The 22,454-nt window shown below is 34.4% G+C and overlaps 1 protein-coding gene across 1 annotated transcript; it reads left to right on the forward strand.

The window, feature by feature from the left end:
* The first annotated feature begins 3,328 nt into the window (after positions 1 to 3,328).
* LOC114736846 (uncharacterized) lies at positions 3,329 to 18,307 on the forward strand. Its single transcript, XM_028924731.1, has 2 exons — positions 3,329 to 3,720; positions 18,072 to 18,307. The coding sequence occupies exons 1-2, from the start codon at positions 3,572 to 3,574 to the stop codon at positions 18,223 to 18,225; spliced, it is 303 nt and encodes a 100-aa protein (XP_028780564.1). The 5' UTR covers positions 3,329 to 3,571; the 3' UTR covers positions 18,226 to 18,307.
* Positions 18,308 to 22,454: the final 4,147 nt, after the last annotated feature.

Here is a 22,454-nt window from a genome sequence, read left to right on the forward strand (position 1 = left end):
ATGTGTCCAGGCAAAAAAAAAAAAAAAAGGTATGTAATTCTTATATGCGTTATTGTATTTGAGCGTTCCAAATACAATATTCTATGATTGTGTCTCCGAGAATCCTCCAACAACAACAACATTTTATCCGCATTTATCATGAGAATATGAGTCAACGCATCAATTCATCTTCAAAATCAAACTTCAAACCTATCCTCTCTCTCTCACAGTCCCAATAATTGAACTTTCTTAATCATATCCTCAACTTCCCCATTTCTAAAAAAAAACTCTTAATTATTAATTCATTCTAAAATATCACGTAATTACCCAATCACGCATTTCTTAATTTCAATCCACAGTTTTCTTATGTTTAAACCTTTCTGATTTTAGATATTACTCCATCTAGTCCAATTTATAAGCTTCAAATTTGAGAAGGGATGTGATCTATTTTATAAGCTTCAGTTTGAATTTGTCTTAACATTATATGCTTCTTTTTTCACTGTTATCCTTAATTATTTCTTTTTTATCACATTTTTTCACATATTATCTTTCATCCTTTTTTCATTTATTATAAAGACATATTTGGAAAAAAAAAATCTATTTATAACCTATTTATTATTTTTAACTAATTTTAACTAATTGTGTGTTATTTGTATATCAGTTATTTGTAGTTTATAATAAGGACCGGAGGGAGTATTAATTAAAGTTACACATAGCTAGGATTATTCATGATATCAGTTTACCAGAATAGAACTACCACGCACTCACCTTTTTCATACAAATCTATATTTTCAGATTGAGCACTGACAATTACGTATAATTTGTCTGTGGTTTTCAAAATCAAAGCCACTGTCAAAAATTGTAAACCAAATACATGCCGCCCGCGCTGTTAAAAAAAAAAGAAAAAAAGAAAAGAACTTTGTCTTCATTTATTTGTCTTTTTTTTTTCAAAAGTCTAAAAAATATTAATCAATAAAATAAATTAAGGATATATTATAAATTTTTCTACAAATTAATAGGTCGTAAAACCTTTAAATGTTACGTTGTTGGGATCAAGATATTTTATACATATATAATATTATAATAGACATACACAGAGGTTACGCAGATAATTAGGCGCAAAAAATTACACTGATTCCCTTCATACAATTGCATTGTTTTTTTAATTAAAATGAAAAATATAACTCGTATATTACTATTGGTATTACACATACGAACGTATAAGCACCCCATTACGCCTTAAAAGTCCATTAATTAACAGCCTCATTGATATTTTAGTATTAATAATAGCCTGATTAATTTTAATCAGTGCATCGTCAGGTATAATTTTTGGGTCCCCCGCTCTGGTTTGCAAATTAAATATGATCGAGGGCGGTCATATTAGTCAAAAATAAAAACGGCCCATTCTTTTTATTTTGACTAATTAAAAGAAAATAAACATTTAAAAAAAAGTGATGAAAACCAATTAACCAAGAAACCATTCGATAACATCACATAATACCTCATATAACAGACTAAGAAATTTTCTTTTAAGAATATATCTTATAATTAAGATAAAAGGGAATATAATTATTAGGTTATTTACGTTACATTTTTCCTATGTCTAAAATTATTAAGTAATATAAAAAACAAATAATTTTTTTACTACGATGATATAATAAAATGAGATTATTTTCATATAAAGACCTATAAATTCTGTAACAAAAATTCTATTGAAAGGAAGATTCTCGAAATATGTAAACATATAAAGAATCAAAACTAAAAACAACAGTTTAAAAAATCAAACGTACTGGCATAGTGCCAAGTATATATCGATGTGGATTTGCTTTCAATATCTGTTGCGTGCATAAAAGATAAACCCGTGCCATGACGTGAGATAACAAGCTATGAAAGACAAAGCTCAAGTTTGTCTTACTACCATGTTTTATAATACTGCTACTAATCACAAAAATAATCCAGTTCAGGGTACTAAATAGCCAAATAATAAATAAAATAAAATATAAGAAGCTAGTTTTTCTCTTACACGTGGCAGTCCCCAGACCCATGAGCAATCTGAGACAAAATAAACTGGGACTACGTATACAGTTGCAAACAATTGCATGCCTTTCGAAGATGAGGGGCTAGAAGAATCTGCGTTAGAAAGCGAAACAAAACTAGCCTCATTAATGAATCCAACCTAAAATCTCAAAACAAGACACAATTGGCCTCTTTCCACTCCCAGTTCCTCATCCATCGTGGGCTCCTCTGCTTCCAAGTTGTCCCTTCCTTCATCATTCATTCCTGCCATAAATTTCACATTCATGGTTCATCTCCCAAACGCCCCCACACGAGAGAGAGAAATCAAACCTAGCTTTCTCTCAATAATGGATATTTGGTCATGGATATGTGAGCTCCCCAACTTGGACGACTAGTCCGAATCACCTGGATTTGAACTCACCAGGCCAGTTCAGGCCAAGCTGATCAGGACGGTTCCACTCGGTTTGTTCATTTAAGAGCTGACCAAACTACTGGCTCGGAATCAGAAGCTGCCATGATTTTCACTGTTGGCTTGCAGGGTTTTCCCCACTCAACGCTGAAAAACCTCTCTGGGTCTCAGAGAAATGTCACCTTTTCAGAGAAAACCCGTTCCTTCCTCTGATTGTACAGCTTGTTCAGGAGATCATAGCACTCTCCCCAAACGTGCCAAACAATACTTGCCCAAGGGCACAGCTCCAGAAGCTCAAACTCGAGCCTATCGCGTGGGTCATGAACTCTCACTCGCCCGAATCCTTCTCCACCTTCGTCAACCTTGTCTTCATCTTACGCCTCTTCTGGCTCTGCGCCTGCGACGCCCCTAACGACGCTGGCTCTCTCTATTTTCAATCATTACTACCTTTGGCACTCGAAATCATCTCGTCTAACCCGTTGCCGGTTCTGTGAACTTTCTTAGTCACCGTCGGCGTAGACGCACAGTTATGCTTCATGCGCACCCTCGGGTACATAGTGGCAAAATTGTGCATTTTCAGAGAGCTAGGCGTAGGATTAGGGGCGTTAGTTCCACCACCATGTCGGAGCCCGGGATTTTCATACTCCACGGAGGCTCACGGTGTTTGGGCTCTGAAGGGCTATGCGTCGATGATGACTATGATGAAAATGGCGAGTTCCGATGGTGTGAAGCCCCAAATTCCTCGTCTTTTTTTTTTTTCCGCTAAAGTATCAGTATCCTCCTATTAGAAGCAATTCTATTCGAGACACTGTCGAGTACTAAATATAGGTATCTCTTCTAATAAAAATTCAAACCTTAGTTCACCACATTATAAGAGATTAGCCCTTTCTGCTAGACCCAATCCGCGTTGATTCAAATTCCTCGTCTTGATGCTAAGGAGTCAGTATTAAAGTACGCTCTTGCCCACCAGCAACTTGAGGCCCTTGTCCAGTTAGAATCTGGGTCAGCCCGGAAGTCGGAGCGACATACGTGGGCGGGGTGAGTTTGAGCCGATCAACAGAGGACACGGAGAAAGAAGTGGAGATACAGAAAATCGTGAAGGGAAATTTCCAGAACCTGAAACTTTCCAAGGGAAAAGCAGTGGCGAGGACATCTACGAAGACGAAGATGAAGAACTGGAGGATGGACCAAGAAGCGGAGGAGAAGGCGGCAATATTCGACGCCGTTCTGTACGACAACGCGACGGGTCAGGAGGTGGCAAAGGGGAAGCCGGACGGGGAAACGTGTGACGATCCGGTTCACGGGTTGAAGAGGAGGTACGTGGGAGCGAACAGACCGTTTACGAAAACTGGGTCGGTGGTGCTCACAAGGGGCGAGTATGGAGAAGAAGTAGGGTGGAAGCTGCGCAAAGACATGGAAAGGAGCGTGTTGAAGTGGAGGATAGGAGGGGAATTTTGGGGTAAGTTACTGGCCAAAGCAGACAAAGAGATCTTTTTTTGAGAGGAGGTACGTGGAATGGTGTGACGAGGTTGATTTGCCTCTTATTCCAGGCAAAATGATCGCATGAAGGAGAAGGACAAGTGAAGAATTTATGTACATATCTCAAGAAGTCAGTAAGATTATTAATTAATTAGCTTCGAGATGCTAGAGATGTGGGTTAGATTGAAATCTCAAGCATAAATTATGTAGTAATCTACACACTCATATATATGGTTCATTTCATATCTCCGAATTATATATAGGAGATTAATAAAAGCTTCAAACATTCTCTAGTACCTGTCATTTCTGCAGTGGGAATTGGGAAATATCACAATTCCTTTATAAAGCCACATTTCCCGTTATTATTCTCATCTCATATAAGGCCTCCATATAAAGGTTGACTGATTCACCCATATGTCCAATCCATAATCCATCCAAGATTTGGTAATTCTTTTAACTTGGGTATTTAGTTTATTTTAAGTGATTTTATGGCGTATGGGATAAACATGAGATCCGAAAGTGTTCGCTGTGCTCTCTCAGCTGCCCCTCATTTTTGGGCTCTTCCCAAATTTTTTCCATATCTTGATATTATTAGATTCTACATTAAATGAGTGAAATTTTAATATCTTATAAGTTAAAAATGATTTAGTTTTTAATTTTTAATGATTTTTTTTAAATATTTAACACCATAAATTGAAAAAAAAAAACTGAGCAGCTTAAAGCATTGAATCTTTGAAAAATCATAAAAACATGAAAATTGAATTATTTTTTACCCATAAGATATCAAAATTTTATTTATTTTATGTAAAATCTAATAACGCAAAGACACGAAACCAAATTTGGAAAGGCCCCCAAAAATGAGGGGCAAGTGAGAGGGGTACAGCTACACCCATGTCTGGTGACATGTAAGTTGAGTTTTATTTTGTCTCGTAAAATATAAAATAAATTTTGTAGGATGTTTCAAAAATTAATTATTTTCTTTCTTCCCAATTTTTCAATATTAAGCAATATTCTCTAGTCTTGTATCACCACTAACTACATATCCACAAAAAAAAAAAATCAACGGATCAATATGCACAATGAAAAAATAATGATAAGAAACTCATTCTAATCATCCACATGCATCCACCAGTGCTTGTTTTGTAATTTGTATGCTGTTTACACCAGCATTTTGGTTGGTGTAGCCCACCACAAGTATGAGATTTACTAAAATATTTAAAAAATTAATATATACGGATAAAAATTATATAACAACAACAACAAAAATCTCCTTCGTTCTATAACACATTTTAATTAATTTGTTAATATTAAAAATTAAGTAAATTAATTATTTGTAATTCATATAACAAATATTTGTGCTACTGATCATCTACAAATTCCTAGTATTTAATACCATAAAAAAATTCCTAATATTTAATAGGATCTACTTTAATCAATGATGACTTCTTATTAGAAAAACTGAGCATTAACTGAGGTACTTTTTGATAAATTAAAGACAAAATAAATAACTAAATATACACATAAACTAAAGCAAAATAGTTAAGAAGATCCTGTAGCTTATACAAGGGAAATATTATTTTGTCGACATAAAAATAAATGAGGGTCCACCCCGAGCACGTATCATCGTGATTCTTCTGTTTGATAAAATTGAAATTAAATATAATAATCTGGTCTCTGTTTCTTCACCAGATAACCCTGTAGTCTGTCCTATAAAATTACTACCTCCGGCTCTTAATACTCCTCTTATCCTTAATATAGGGAGAGAAAATATTAAAGAAAATGATTATGGTGTTTTAGGAAAAATATGTCATATTTATTATCATTAAGTAACTTACCTAACTTCCTTAATCTAATTAAATTAATTAAATAAGTCTTATATTAAGGATAGGAGGAATACAAAATTTTATTTGATTTTTATTTTAGTTTTAAATATAAGATCCTAGTCCATTTTGTCTCTCATATTTATTCTTTTGTGCCAATATAATCCTTGTAACAATGGTACTGCTAGCCAATACAGTTGTTTAACAAGGATATTTTAAGAAGGACAATACCTATTTATTACGAATAACTAGTTAACTAATTTTTTTGATATACTCAAATTAGTTAACTAATTCTTATATTAAGTACAGAGGTAATATTTTCAAATTAAAATACATTAGTGACAAACGAGGTTTTCTATGTCCCTGACTTTTGTCTATCCAAAATCTTTGCATTTTTAACATTTTAATACATCACTGCGTAAACCGACATTTACCAGTTATAGCAAATGCTGGAACGTCAACTTCTTCGTTAAGGAACATGCTGAATTTTTAATTTTTCTGGATATCAGTCATTTCCCCAAGGAAGATGATAAAATAAGGTTACCAGCTCCTCTTTTTTTTTTTTTTAATACAAACAGCTTTATATTTTATATTTATAATTTTTCAAGGCATAAGTATCATCTCATAAGACGCAATCTTGTTTAAGAGACTTTCAGGCATTTAAATGTAAGAATCTCTCTAAGCAAAAATTTAGATGTTCGTTGGACATGTTATGAAATGTAAGCCTATATCCAACTCATTGATAACTAATGCAAATATTTTTTTTCTAGGTATAAGTATCTTTCTGCTGTAATTATACTTAAGATACTGTTAAATTTAAATGTGAGCATCTTCTTTAATGAGAATTCAAACTTTAATTTATCACACTGTAAAAAACTAACCAGGTAAATATGATTCCATTAGTAACTGGAGCCAATATTGTCTGAATAATTGAATGGAAAATAATAATTTGCCCAACCGCCTTTTGGGTTTGGGTCTCGCTCGTGACTCTCGTGATTCCGCCGCTATTGCCACGTCACATAAGGGTGCCCATTATTTGTTTTCGGAGCACACCCTTGTCTTACCTGGACTTTGCCAGCTTTACGTTACCCCACTTTACTCCAAAAGCTTGTTTGGAGGTCTCTTGAAAACGGATTTTTAAGTAAGTTCACGATAAAACTCTTCTCACATACTTATTTTGTATTTCGTAAGTCACATTTAAAAAGCTATTTATAAGTCAATCTAAACAAGCTCTAATCCTGTGCCTGGAAGGAGCCAAAAGTGAGTGGAAAAATGTATAAGAGATATAAATGGTGATTATAGTATTTCATCAAAAATAAATGGCATATACTTAATACTATCTCTAATCTTTAATATGAGAGCTTATTTGATTTTTATTTTTAATGTTGTGAGAATTTATCGTACAGTGATGTAAGAAGGACCCCTGAGTCCCACGAGCAAAATGAAGTCAATTCAAAATCTATCGTATAGTAATCTTTATGCGCGTCACTTGGATGACTATCAGAATCTATTTCATCGTGTCTCGCTGCAACTCTCCTGGAGCTCCAGGACGGTTCTGGACAAGAGGAAATCAGAGGCCTCTCTTGGTAACAGTTGTCAAATGGGGGCCCGCGATGCTGTTCCAACTGCGGCAAGGTTCAAATCTGAGGCCCTTCTTTTGTGGAGCTCTTGTTTCAATATGGTAGAAGATATCTGCCAACTTTGATATATAAAGCAGAAAGAGAAGGTATTTTTTTATCCTATTTATAGAGTACTGAGAGAATTTTTTGTGTAAATGTATAATTTCACCCCTCATTTATTATTATGTTGACTTTGTTTATATGAAGTATAATGTATATTAAATAGGTATAAAATTGGAAAGTCATTGAATTTTAAATGAGAGTTAATAAAATTTAAGGTTTTTCTTGATCTGTGTGAAACATGCTGGAAGTGCATTATAAATAGGACCAGAGGAGTATATACTAAGGATTCCATTAATAAATACTTCAAATGTAAATATTTCGAAAGGAATTTTTTAAAAATCAACACACATTTTTTAATCAGTAATTAATTTAAAAAAATTTGTAACACTTATAATAATTATTTAACTCTTATATTAAGCATAGAATGAAATAACTAAGAAACTACTACTTGTTTGGTTCTTAATATAGAACATAATTATTGAGCTGACCTTAGTCCAAAATGTAAGATTTATTTATCATATTTATCAATTTTTTCTAAACTACCCATATTAATACTTTCTCATCCATAATCAAACAGAAGGAGGAGGAAGGATATTAAGAAAGATAATTATGATATTTTAGAAAAAACATATCATATTTTTTATAATTGACTGACTTATCCAAAATTTTAAATTAAATTAAATTAATTAAATATGTCTTAAATTAAGTATCAAAGGAGTACTATTTAAAATGGAATAACAGCCGGCTAATTTTTTTAATATTCATTTATTTTGGGAGAAGAAGTGGAGGGAGTCCAATGGGAATCCGGCATGATGTTTATTTATAACGGAACGAGGACCGCTAGAGTTTCCATTCCCATGTTACATTTTTCCAGTCAAGCACGTTTCCCACCCCTTTGATTTTGAAGCAGCGAGAAAATTGAGATCCCTTTTATGTGTACACTTCATTTGTTGCATGACAATTAACGAGCAGCTTCTAATTAAATCGATAACATGTTAATTATTCAAACATGTGAACAAGAAGACAAAGCCTTGGGGAAAAAGAGAAAATAATTAAAATTAATAAGAAGAAAGTAGTGACTAGTGAATAGCGTAAAACCAAATCCGTATTGTTAAGTTGGCCAAAAAAAAAAATCCGTATTGTTAAAATTAAAACGGGAAGCGCAAAATGTTAGAGAAAATAATTACACAGTTGTTTCACCCAATTAAAATAGAGGGACAGAGGGAGAGGCGCACCAGAAATCTGAAGACCGCTATTTAATACTCCCTCTGGTCTTATATATGAGTTTTAAATTAAAAAAAAATCATTTTATAAATTTCAATTTACATTTGTCTTAACGTTTAATGTATTTTTTTAATATCGCTCATAATTATTTCTCTCTTATCATACTTTCCCATACGTTCACTTTCATCCTTATTCTCATTTATTATAATGGTATGTCTAAAAATAAAAATATGTCTAATTTATTTACTGTTTTAAACTAATTTTAACTACATATTAAATTGATTATTTAAAATTTATAATAACAACCGCATGGAATTTTTTTTTTCTAAGGGCAGACTCAAAGTGCCCCAAAAGTACCTGGCAATTAAAATCTATTTCTTGCCATTACGGTTCGAACCAGGACCAACCAGAATCTCTATCACCGTGATTACTACTTATGTAAGGTGGCTATGTTATATATATTCCAATATCAACACAAAAACGGATCCCTTACTTGATGAGCATGGGCATATCTTGAGAGCCTTTTCTGTGATACTATCCTGCATGCAATAATGGGTTTGATACCTTTGATCAAAATAACTTAGAATAAAAGTGGCTGTTAAAAAGAAATTAACTTCCAAACGCGGCTAATATATGAAAATGCAACTTATTTGAGAATATGACCTATATTTATTTCTGAAGGAAGTGGATTAGAATTTCTTCTGTGGGTGTTGGGCCTGTAGGAGAATGCAAATCTAGAAACAAAGATGAATTTTTCGCGAAAAAAGGAGTGTTGGGAAGGAATCAGTTTCAGTACTCATCACAATGATAAACATCATGATACTCATTGTTATGATAAAATCTAAACTATTCAAAATCAGTTTTAATGGTCTAGATATAAAATTTTTAACTAGTAATTTTTAAATAAAAAATTTATTTTTTAGAAACTTACAATTAAGAGATTACATTTATTTGGGATTATATACCTATTAAAAATATTTTTTAAAAAACAAAAATATTAAACATTAAATCTCGGCGATCCATATTAAATTTAAATGATTGAGATTTGATTAGTATCATAATACTCATCATTGTAATGAGCACTAAAACTGGTTCTATAATAGGTGTTGGAAACGGACGTGATAGCTAGGTGGGAGTCTTGTAATGATAAGAATCTATTAATTAGATGGTCCAAATTTTTCATATGAGTTTGAAGTAATTGCTTAATATTTGTCAATTTTTTTTTTCATATAATCGTAAAGTATTTATGTATATTTTTTATTTACAAGATGTATGCATAATAGATGTTCAAAATGGAGAGAAGATACTAATAATTTCATAATAGCTCCATTTTAATCTAAAAGTTTATTCTGTATTTATAAAAAACAAAATTATAATCCACCAAATACTTGGGAACCTTAATTTTTCTCCTTTTCTTTTGACATATTTTAGTTTGGTTGAATTATAAAAATTTTCCTTTTACATTCGATTATAATACAACCAGACCACCTGTTAGATGTGAGGCTTCTTTTATATTGTACAAGCCAGAAAGAGATTAAAATGTGAAAGCTCAATTAATTTCATACTATTATTATGTATAAGGTTTGTGGCTTTGCGGAACTGGTGGTGCTGATTGCAGTGATGACTATCATGATGCTCATTGGCATGGTGAAATCTACACAAATTTATATACATTTTTAATAATTTAGATTTAAAATTTTTAACTAATAATTTTTAAATAAAAATTGTTTTTAGAAAATTTACAATTAAGATATTACATTTATTCTTGATTATGTAACTATTAAAAAAAATATTTTTTAAAAAAACAAAAATTTAAAAATTTAAATCTTCATCATCCATATTAAATGCAAACCTACGATTGAGATTTCATGAGTAAGAAGTAGAACTAGTTTCAGTGCTCATCGCTTTGATGAGTATTGTAAACTCATCAGATCTGAACTGTTCTTATTTCGTTTGGATGGTTTAGATTTAATTTTTTTGTTATGTTTATTTGTTCAAAACAATTATTTTAATATGTATGGAATCTAAAATAAAGATAATATCTTAACTATCACTTTTTCAAAAAACAAGTTTTTTATATTTAAAAATAAATAATTAAAAATTTTAAATTTGTACACTTCAAATCAAAGTTTTCCTTGCAAGCGACGAGTAGTTCTTGGCATAGTAAGATTCCAGCCAGCTTCCTGGCATGCGATGATGGGGAAAAATTTTCCTCGCCGCATTGACAAACGAACTTCCCATCTATAAATACTGCCTTTCTCCCTCCCTTGTTCTTTACACACAGCCTTGGGTATCCATGAGAGGAGCTTGGATTATTCTCTCTCCTAGCTTGCTCATTACTCCTCTATATATGACCACTCCTTCAACCCACGCGGCGGAGTTCGAGCAGACGGCCACCAGCAGGCCTGCGGTCCACCAACCCCGCAGGAGGGACTCCTTCAATCAACAAGGAACCACCGTCTCGCTGGCGCAGCTGGAGCAGATCGACAGGCCCCACCTCCCGGTGATCCCTGGCGACATGCCTGGAACTCAAAGCTCATTGGCAAGGTATGTTGGGAAGGGGGGCTGTGTAATGTTTTCTATGACAAAGAGCTTTTGGAGGCAGATGATTTGAAGGGTTTGGCCAGGGATGAAGAAAATTATTACTCTGATATAAAGTTTCGGTTTATTTTTGGTGAAAAGATCAGTTATTCATTTGTTTATATATATTTTGGCATTACAGGCGCTCATACAGGAAGCATATCCATATTGCCATTATGTTTCTGATCACCACGAGTGGTGGTTATGTTGGAGTTGCGTACCAATCCAGAGAGAAATCTCCATTTGATGATCCCGATAGGGACCCGATCATGGTGACCATTCTTGTGAGCCTATGCCTCTACGTTGTGTGTTTCATTGCAGAATATGCAGCGCCAAGTGAAGAGCATCAGCTTCATCACGTCATCATCAAAACCCTTGGCCCACTGTTTGGATTTCTGGTCCCTGTGCTGATTCTCATGATCCTAGTTCCATGGGTGGGCATAGTCGCGTCCATCATATGGGGTCTTTTTGTGTTGAAAGCCGCAATCACTTTGTACGCAGTTGTCGTGCAATTGCTTCGTAAGGTTCTCTCTGGTATGACATCATGGTTTTCCTCAGCAGCAAGTCACTGCCTGGAGCTGCCAAGCATGAACCCCTCTGTGCAGTCTGAAGTAGACTTAAACGCCGTCCTCTGAGAGGGTCTTGTCTATATCCTTCTGATCGCTTATAAAGAAGGAAGCTCTCTGATACAGTTACTGTCCAATTATTAGACGACCTTGTTATCTCTCTGATTACTGGCGGTCCCCTCTGATATGATGTTACCCCAAAGTCTGTTCCTTTCTTTTGTTTAAACGGGATCTAGGCGGGATTTGATTCCCACAAAGTTTGACGTTGAATGTTAATTATTTTATTTTATCAAATTTCATGCTACTCAAATCCTTCAACTTTTAATGTGTGATTAAAAAAAAAAACTTATAGGGTCCATTTGGTACGATGAAAATGGAAAAGAAAGGAGGGGAGGAAAAATTTTAATGACCTCAATTTAAAAAATTAAAAAAAGTGAGATTAAAAGCTTTTAATTAATTTTTATTACTCTTTTATATTATTTCTTCTCTTTATTAAAATTATAAACCCCTTTTCTCCAATTTTTCAAACAGAGCTCATTAAAATTTTTCCCTTCCTCTTCTTCCTTGTATATCCCTAATATCAAACAACACCTTAAATATGTTGTTAACGGGAAATAGAAGCATGCATGCTCAGATTCATTTTATTAAAATTATTATGCATTGTTTAATATAATTATTATAATTAAAATATTTATATTTCTATAAAAATAATTAATCAGTTAAAGTTAAAAAATATTTTAATTTACGACATGAAAAAAGGAACAGTAGTATGTCCACTTGCCTGCTATGCATTGGTTAATTAGGGAGAAAAAGCCCACCAAGAGTTCTAAGACAGCCAATCAACACAACACAGTGAACGCACCTAAGTGGACCCCACCCAACAATGGATGGGTCAAAGTCAACGTGGATGGGGCTTTCTCACACGTGGCCAACGTGGGTGCATGTGGAGGAGTCATAAGAAATGAGGAAGGTGGCTTTCTTCAGGGATTCATATTCAGACTAGCTGATGGAGACAGCCTCTCCGCTGAAGTATGGGGTTGTGTTCTTGGACTGAAGGTTGCATGGGACTTGGGGTACAGGCATATTATTCTGGAGTCCGATTCGTCCGAAGCCGTGAGCCTTCTTCAGGAGGGGACCAGTGCGTTACACGCTGACTATTCACTAATTGCTGAAGCAAGACGCTGGCTGCACAGCGAGTGGGAGGTGTCACTCAAACAGATTCCTAGATCGGCTAACAAGGCTGCTGACTACCTAGCTAAGGAAGGACTTGGAGCCCTGCCTGGCTTTCATCTGGTCACGAACGCTCCCCCTGAGCTACAGATTATAGTCCATATGGACAAAGGATAGTTTCTTATTGCTTTCCCTGCTTTGTATCAAAAAAAAAAAAAATGAAGTCCGCAAAAAACCAATGTATTTTTGAATAAATTATAGTTTTAAATACAAGTCCCTTTTGGGTACTTAATACCTTTTTTTTAAAAAAAAACGCCCTTAGTGCGGCTTCTAATGAATTCATATATATATATATATATATAGTGCATTTATTTATAAAAATACAAATAAAAAAATTAAATATGGACCATTCAAATCAGATTTAGATAATCTAAATCTAATGAATTTAGAGTGCTCATTTGGATAGGGAGAACCGCTTACTTTATGAATTAGATGTAAAGAAAAACTATTGTAAAATATTACTCCCTTAACTTCTCACCATTGATGAGAAAGGGTTGATTAGTTTTACACCCTAAATGAATTTATTGTTAGTTGTTGGATGAGCTTATTAATACTATCTCACCATGAATAATGGATACGTTTTCTCCATACTTCTCGTTCTTTGCATTCAATAATCCTCTTTAACAATTTTATTAATGTAATTCTCTTGAATTTTATTAGGCTAAGACGAGAGGCGCGTGTTCAAGATATGCGGCTGGCAGAAGAGAACAATGAATTGGAAATGGAATTACATTACCCAAATACGCGTTAATTCATCTCCGAAATCAAACCATATGTAGTTATCATTCGGATTATCAAACCAAAATCTAAATATGTCAACGCAATTAATTCATCTCCGAAATCAAACTTCAAACCTATCATCTCTCTCTCTCTCTCTCTCAATCCAAGTAATTGAACTTTCTTTCTCAATTGTATCCTCAACTTCTAGCTCCATTTTTCAAAAAGCCTTTTAATTAATTCATTCTAAAATATCACGTAATTAACCAATCACGCATTTCTAAATTTCAATCCACAGTTTTCTTGTGTTTAAACCTTTCTATTTTAGATATTACTCTCTCTTGTCCTGTTTATAAGTTTCAAATTTGGGAAGGGGTGTGGTCTGCTTTTTTTCAATGTTAACCTTAATTATTTCTCTCTTATGATATTTTTTCCCATACATTCTTTTTTATTCTTTTTTTCCATTTATTATAAGGGTATATTTAAAGATAAAAGTCTATTTCTAGCTATTTATTAATTTTAACTAATTATTTATTATCCGTGAATTAGTTATTTGAAACTTATAATAAGAAACAAAAAGAATATTAATTAAAGGTTACACATAGCTAGGATTATTTTTTATATCAGTTTACCATAATAGAACTACCAAGTGCTCACCTTTTTCCTACAAATCTATATTTTCAGATTGAGCACTGACTATTTTGCATAATTTGTCTGTGGTTTTCAAAATCAAAGCCACTGTCAAGAATTGTCAACCAAACACATGCCATCCGCCCTGTTCAAAAAAGAAAAAGAACTTTGTCTTTATTTATTTGTCTTTTTTCAAATGTCTAAAAAAATATTAATCAATAAAATAAATTGAGGATATATTATAAATTTTTCTACAAATTAATAGGTCGTAAAACCTTAAAATGTTATGTTGGTGAGATCAAGATATTTTATACATATATAATAGGGATAATTAATATATAAGTCCTTATAGTTTCAACCGGTTTTTAATCAGGTTCCTATAATTTTTTTTCTTTTTATCAGATCCTTATATTTTCATATATTTTTAATCAAGTCCTTATAATTTTTTTCTTTTTATCAGGTCCTTATTGTTTTACTTGTTTTTAATTAGGTCCTTCTAGTTTTTATTCTTTATTTGACAAATAATAACATTTTAAAAATAATAAATTATTGTAACAATCTTATGTTAATATTCTTTTAAATTTTTAGTTAAACAAATATATTATTTATTTTCAATTCAAATTTTTATAATTATAAAATTCAAATTATAATAATAAATTTATCTAAAACTAAAATATGATTATAAATAATTTATATTTAAGTATAATTATTATTCTGATTATTTATTAATTACTAAATGATTATATTAATTATTTTGTCCAATTATATAATTATTAATTTAAAAATGAAATTAATTTTAAAGAATAAAGTTAATAAATATTTTTCAAAAACTACAAAGCACCTAATTAAAAAATAAGTGAAACTATAAGGACCTGATAAAAAGAAAAAAAAATAGAAGGACCTAATTAAAAACACACGAAAGTAAAAGGATCTGATAAAAAGAAAAAATTTTATAAGGACCTAATTAAAAATCAGATGAAACTATAAGAACCTGGAGATTAATTATCCCTATATAATATTATAATAGACATACACAGGTTACGCAGATAATTAGGCGCAAAAAATTACACTGATTCCCTCCATACAATTGCATTGTTTTTTTAATTAAAATGGAAAATATAACTCGTATATTTGTATTGGTATTACACATACGTACGTATACGCACCCCATTTCGCCTTAAAAACTTTAGTCCATTAATTAATAGCCTCGTTAATTTTTTAGTATTAATAATAGCCTGATTAATTTTAATCAGTGCATCGTCAGGTATAACTTTTGGGTCCCCCGCTCTGGTTTGCAAATTAAATATGATCGAGGGCGATCATTTAGTCAAAAATAAAAACAGCCCATTCTTTTTATTTTGACTAATTAAAAGAAAATAAACATTAAAAAAAGTGATGAAAACCAAGAAACCATTCGATGACATCACATATATAATACCTTATAAACTGGGACTACAAACGTATATGCAGTTGCTAACAATTGCTAACAATTGCATGCCTTTCGAAGATGAGGGCGTAGAAGAATCTGCGTTAAAAAGCGAAACAAAACTGGCCTCATTAATGAGTCCAACCTAAAATCTCAAAACAAGACACAATTAGCCTCTTTCCACCACCAGTTCCTCATCCGTCCCTGGACTCCTCTGCTTCCAAGTTGTCCCCTCCTTCATCATTCATTCCTTCCATAAATTTCTCATTCATGGTTCATCTCCCAAACACCCCTACACGAGAGAGAGAAATCAAACCTAGCTTTCTCTCAATAATGGGCATTTGGTCATGGATATGCGATCTCCCCAACTTGGACGACTGGTCCGAATCACTTGCATTCGAACTCGCCAGTTCAGCCCAAGCTGATCAGGACGGTTCCACTCGGTCTGTTCATTTAAGAGATGACCGGACTTCTGGGTCGGAATCAGAAGCTGCCATGATTTTCACTGTTTGCTTGCAGGGGTTTACCCTGCTCTAGAGCTGGTAAAACGGGCCAACCCGCGGGTTAGGGGTTGGCCCGTGGCGGGTTGTGGGTTGTTCGGTGCGGGCTCAAAAGGCCCGTTTTCTGGCGGGTTGGCATTTTGCCAACCCTAACCCGCCAAGGTGGGTTGGCCCAACCCGCCAAAATTTTTATTTTTATTTTTTTTGTTTTTTTTTAAATTTTCTTATTTTTTTAAATGTTAGCAATTATATATAATACAAAATAAAAATACTAAAAATGATATAAAATATTAGAAACATCCAAATAAAAATTACAACACAATAAAATACAAATAGTATATGATTGTCCAATTTTCCAACATAATAATACACAAGTTCACACTTTTTTTTTTCAATGAAACCAATGAGCAATATTGAATAACCTTATTTATCTAATTATTTCTAATGACAATAAAGTTCGAAGTAAAAATTTGTTTTACTTTTGTCTTTGTTATCTATTTTTTTTTAAAAAAAAATAGGTGGGTTAACCCGCGGGTTGGCGGGCCAACCCACCGCGAGTTAGGGTTATGGCGGTGCGGGCTCATATTTTTCAGGTGGTGGTGGGTTGGCCAAAGGCCAACCCTAACCCGTCTCTTTTGGCGGGTTGGCGGGTTTGACCCGCGGGTCCAACCCATATTACCGGCTCTACCCTGCTCAACGTTGAAAAACCTCTCTGGGTCTCTGAGAAATGTCACCTTTCTAGAGAAACCCATTCCTTCCACTGAATCACTGATTGTGCAGCTTGTTCAGGAAATTATAGCACTCTCCCCCAACGCGCCAAACAATACGTGCCCAAGGGCACAGCTCCAGAAGCTCAAACCCGAGCCTATCGCGTGGGTCATGGACTCTCACTCCGCTGAATCCTTCTCCACCTTCTTCAACCTCTTCTTCGTCTTACGCCTCTTCTGGCTCTATTTTCAATCATTACTACCTTCAGCGCTCGAAATTGTCTCGTCTAACCCGTCGCCGGTTCTGCGAACTTTCTTAATCACCGTCGGCGTAGACACAGAGTTATGCTTCATGTGCGCCCTCGAGTACATAATGGCAAAATTGTGCATTTTCAGAGAGCTAGGCGTAGGATTACAGGCGTTAGTTCAAACGCCATGTCGGAGCCCGGGATTTTCATACTCCACTGAGGCTCACGGCGTTTGGGCTCTGAAGGGCTATGCGTCGATGATGACTATGATGAAAGTGGCGAGTTCCAATGGTGTGAAGCCTCAAATTCCTCGTCTTGATGCTAAGGAGTCAGTATTAAAGTACGCTCTTGCCCACCAGCAACTTGAGGCCCTTGTCCAGTTAGAATACTCCGTCGCTTTCAAAGATGGGTTCATTCAGGTTCGTGCACGCGTCGACAACATAGGCCTGCACGTGGTGAAGCTCGAGTTCAAGAACCAAAATGAGGAGGCGGAGTACGGCGAGGAGAAGCACTTCCCGTCCAGCGTTAGAATCTGGGTCGGCCCGGAAGTCCGAGCGACGTACGTGGGCTGGTTGAGTTTGAGCCGATCAACAGAGAACGCGGAGAAAGAAGTGGAGATACAGAAAATCGTGAAGGGAAATTTCCAGAACCTGAAACTTTCCAAGGGAAAAGCGGTGGCGAGGACATCTACGAAGACGAAGAGGAAGAACTGGAGGTTGGACCAAGAAGCGGAGGGGAATGCCGCAATATTCGACGTCGTTCTGTACGACAAGGCAACGAGTCAGGAGACGGCAACGAGGAGGCCGTGCGGGGAAATGCGTGACGGCCCGGTTCACGGGTTGAGGTCTTGAGGAGGAGGTACGTGGGAGCGAACAGACCGTTTACGAAAACCGGGTCGGTGGTGCTGGCAGGGGACGAGTATGGAGAAGGAGTAGGGTGGAAGCTGAACAAAGAGATGGAAGGGAGTGTGTTGAAGTGGAGGATAGGAGGGGAATTTTGGGTAAGCTACTGACCAAATCAGGCAAGGACTTCATTTTTTGAGGCGAGGTATGTGGAACGGTGTGACGAGGTTGATTTGCCTCTTATTCCTGGCAAAATGATCGCATGAAGGAGAAGGACAAGTGAAGAATTTATGTAAATATCTCAAGCATAAAATATGTAGTACTCTACGCACTCATATGGTTCATTTCATACCTCCGAACTATATATAGGAGATATATGATGCGAAGAGAATAATAAAAGTATACAGTTAGTTAATCAGATCACTTGATCCTTTAATTTAAAATTTTGTAGTTTTGTCTTTAAACTTGATTTTTTTTTCCTTTTTTGTACACTTCATTTGTTGCATGACAGCGAACGAGCCGCAGCCTCTAATTAGATCGACAGCATACCATTTTTCTTGAAATGAAACCTCGAAAATGTCGAACTCAATATAGGCAAGAGTGGTAAGAATAAGATTGTCGAAGTAGTCATGAACGGTCCAAAAATTCATATTGATTAGTATTTCTCTATCCGCGGTAGTGGTATAATAAGAAGGGATTTAATGGAGGAGAAATGCATGCTCACACCTTCGTTTGCAGGGAGGAAGAGGCACCCTCACAATACTTTTTATATAATATAATTAGACGCACGCACCTAAACATATCAATATCGAATTCTAACTCAGAATTTCATCCAAGAGTGATGGGTCTTGGATGGGTAGATGAGCCATTCTAGCCCTTTTACAATCATTTCCTCTGAACTCATATTATGAGCCATTCTGGGGAACCAATCCGCACAATAACTTGTTGTATGGCAATATAGTCATACAGATATATATATATATATCTTTTATATATATATATATATATAGCTCTTAATCTCACACATGACTAGGTCTCTTGCCTCGGTTTCAGCAAAAGCTTCCCACATTCTCTAATAGTAATACCTGTCATTTCTGCAGTGGGAATTGGGAAATATCACAATTCCTTTATAAAGCCACAGTACTTCCCGTTATTATTCTCATCTCATATAAGGCCTCCATGTATAAAGGTTGACTGATTCACCCATATATCCGATCTATAATGCATCCAAGATTTGGTAATTCTTTTAACTTGAGTATTTGGTTTAGTTTATTTTAAGTGATTTTATGGCATATAAGAAAAACATGGGATCTGAAAGCATTAGCTGTGCCCTCTTACCTGCCCCTCATTGTTGGCCTCCGTTTTAATTGAAACAGCATCGTTTGCTTATTTTAAAGAAAGAATTGGCAGCTATCTTTCCCAGTCCTGTTTTGTGTCCATCTCAAATTTGGCAAACTGATATCAGGTGATCATCTGAAAGTCACCCAAGACAAAGGTGATGAAGCACGCAAGAGGCGAGCAAGAGAATATAAAATGAAGCGATTTTTTTCTTTTTTTGTTTTGGTTTTTTTTGAGTGAACTTTCTTCTTCTTTTTTTTTTGGTTAAACGATCATATATAGGAAACAACCTGCCAAAAACTCAAAGGATTGCATACAAACCATAGCACAGAGGTGTATAACTGATGAAGAGGCAACCAATAAATACAAGTGGTGAACCAGTGAGCAACTTCTCCGATGATTTCTTCTCACATATAACTTGCAAAAATTTTTTGGAGACAAAACCCAGAATTTCCTGCTCAGCTGCAAAACAAGGGAGGCCGAAACAAATTTGAAATGGATGCTGAACGGGCTAGAAAAAAAGCTGCCATTTTTTTTTTGTAAATAAGCAAACGATGCCATTTCAGTTAAAAGGAGGCGCATTCGAGAGAGCATGCAATGGAGAGGTTCTGCACTGCATTTTTGGGGCCATTCTCAAATGTTTTTTTTCCTTCATGTCTTTACATTATTAGATTTTGCATTAAATGAGTAAAAATTTTGATTATCTTATGAGCAAAAAATGGTTTAGTTTTCAATGTTTATAATTTTTCAGAGATTTTAACATTCCAAATTAAAAAAACTGAACCCCTTGAAACATTAAATCTTTAAAAAATCATTAAAAAATGAAACTTGAACCATTTTTTGTCCGTAAGATATCAAAATTTTATTTATTTTATATAGAATCTAATGATGCAAAGACATAAAAAAAATTGGGAAAAACCCTAAAAACGAGGAGCCGCTGAGAGGCGCACAGCTGACATCCCTATCAACTAATCACGTAAGGTGAGTTTTATTTTGTCTCATAAAATATAAAATAAATTTTGTAGGATGTTTTAAAAATTAATTCTTTGCCTTCTTCCCAATTTTTCAATATTAAGTAATATTCTCTAGTCTTGTATCAACACTAACTCAGAGAAAATTGGTCCCAAAAAATATTATCAATGGATCAATATGCACAATGAAAAAATAATGATAAGAAACTCATTCTAATCATCCACATGCATCCACTAGTGCTTGGTTTGTAATTTGTATGTTGCTTACACCAGCATGTTGGTTGGTGTAGCCCACCACAACTATGAGATTTACTAAAATGTTTAAGAAAAATTAATATATAGAGATAAAAATTATATAACAACAACAACAATCTCCTTCATGCTTAAAACATTTTAATTCAAGGTTGGAGGCAAAAGTTATTAACATTTGCTGGGAGGGAGTTATTAATCAAAGCAGTGGCCAATGCAATTCCTATGTGTCCTATGACATGCTTTAAGTTCCCAAAAAAAGCATGGATTTGGATAGTATGGTGGCAAATTAATTCTTGGTGGGGTCAGAAAGGACAGGAAGGCAGGATTCACTGGAAGGCAGGGAAATCATTAAGCAAGAGCAAAAGTGAAGGAGGTTTGGGTTTTAGAGACCTAGAAATGTTTAATAAAGCACTATTGGCAAAAACGGCTCGGCGATTACTTCAAAATCCTGAAGCTCTGTGGTGTAGGATTTTAAAAGGAAAGTATTTTCCAAATAATGACTTTATGCAGGCCAAGAAGGATATATAGTAGAGCACTGTGGGGGTGGGTCAAGTATTTTGGAAGGGAGGGAATTACTTAGAGATGACTTGTGTTGGAAGATAGGAGGGGGAGAAAATATTAAAGTTTTCTCTGATAGGTGGATTCCCTATATTGAAGGTTATGGTTTGAGAAGTAGGGTTTTGATCCGATGATATGGCTAATTTGGTTGTTAAAGATTTGATCAGACATGGAGTGTGGAATTTTGAAAGGGTGGAAGGGTGCTTGAATCAGGAAGAGAAGTGCTGTATTGGTATAATTAGAATGCCAGTGCCTCAATCAGTTGATAGATTGATGTGGCTACACAGCAGGCATGGTGATTACTCAGTAAAAATGAGTTATAAAGTAGCTATAAATAAGTTGCAGGGTGGAGGTGGAAAGGATCCTGGTGGTTCATATGTGCCTTCAAAGTATTTGTGGACTTGTATCTGGAAAATTAGGATGCCACCAAAGGTTATGCATTTTTTATGGCGTGCTGCAGTTGGGCTATCGCAACTAAGGATGTTCTTTTTAAAGGAAAATGTGCAGGGAATGAAGCTGCTGATCATCTTGCAGCTGTTGCTTTGAGAAGAATGGTTCCGTCAGGATGGCTAACTCAACCAACATCTTCTTTGTTGCTGGTTTTGCAAAGAGATCTCCAAAGTCTGGCAATCTCTAACAGGAATAGGACTGGCGTCGGCTAATTAGTTGGTTCTGATTGTATTTTTTCAGCTGATATTGGCTATTACAGGTTATTGGTCATCGTAGTTTTCCCTTTGATTTTGAAATAAATGAAGTATTATTCAGCTCAAAAAAATAAATTTGTTAATAATAAAAAATTAATTAAATTAATTATTTGTAATTCATTTACCGAATATTTGTGCTGCTCATCTACAAATTCCTAATATTTAATAGGATCTACTTTAATTAATGATGACTTTTTATTCGAAAAACTGACCATTAACTAAGGTGCTTTTTGACAAATTAAAGACAAAATAAATAAATTATATATAAACTAAAGCAAAATACTACCTCTGATTCTAATTATAAGAGTTAGTTGACTAATTTAAGAAGATTATAAAATAAGTTAAGTCACTTATTTGTAATAAATAAGTGTTTTTTTCTAAAGTATCATTGTTAATCAAGTATGTTGGCTAGAACTATTATTATTAGAAAAATTATTTTAAAAATATATAAATATTAGAGACAACGTGGATTTGAATCTTATATTTAGAAATAAAATAAAAATCAAATAAGATGTTATATTAAAAACCGGAGGTAGTAATTAAGAAGATCTTATAGTCGATACACGGGAAATATTA

The sequence above is a fragment of the Neltuma alba genome, unplaced genomic scaffold, assembly GCF_004799145.2.
Source record: "Neltuma alba isolate B1F8T4 unplaced genomic scaffold, ASM479914v2 tig00013375_pilon, whole genome shotgun sequence".
In the NCBI taxonomy this organism is placed as follows: Eukaryota; Viridiplantae; Streptophyta; class Magnoliopsida; order Fabales; family Fabaceae; genus Neltuma; species Neltuma alba.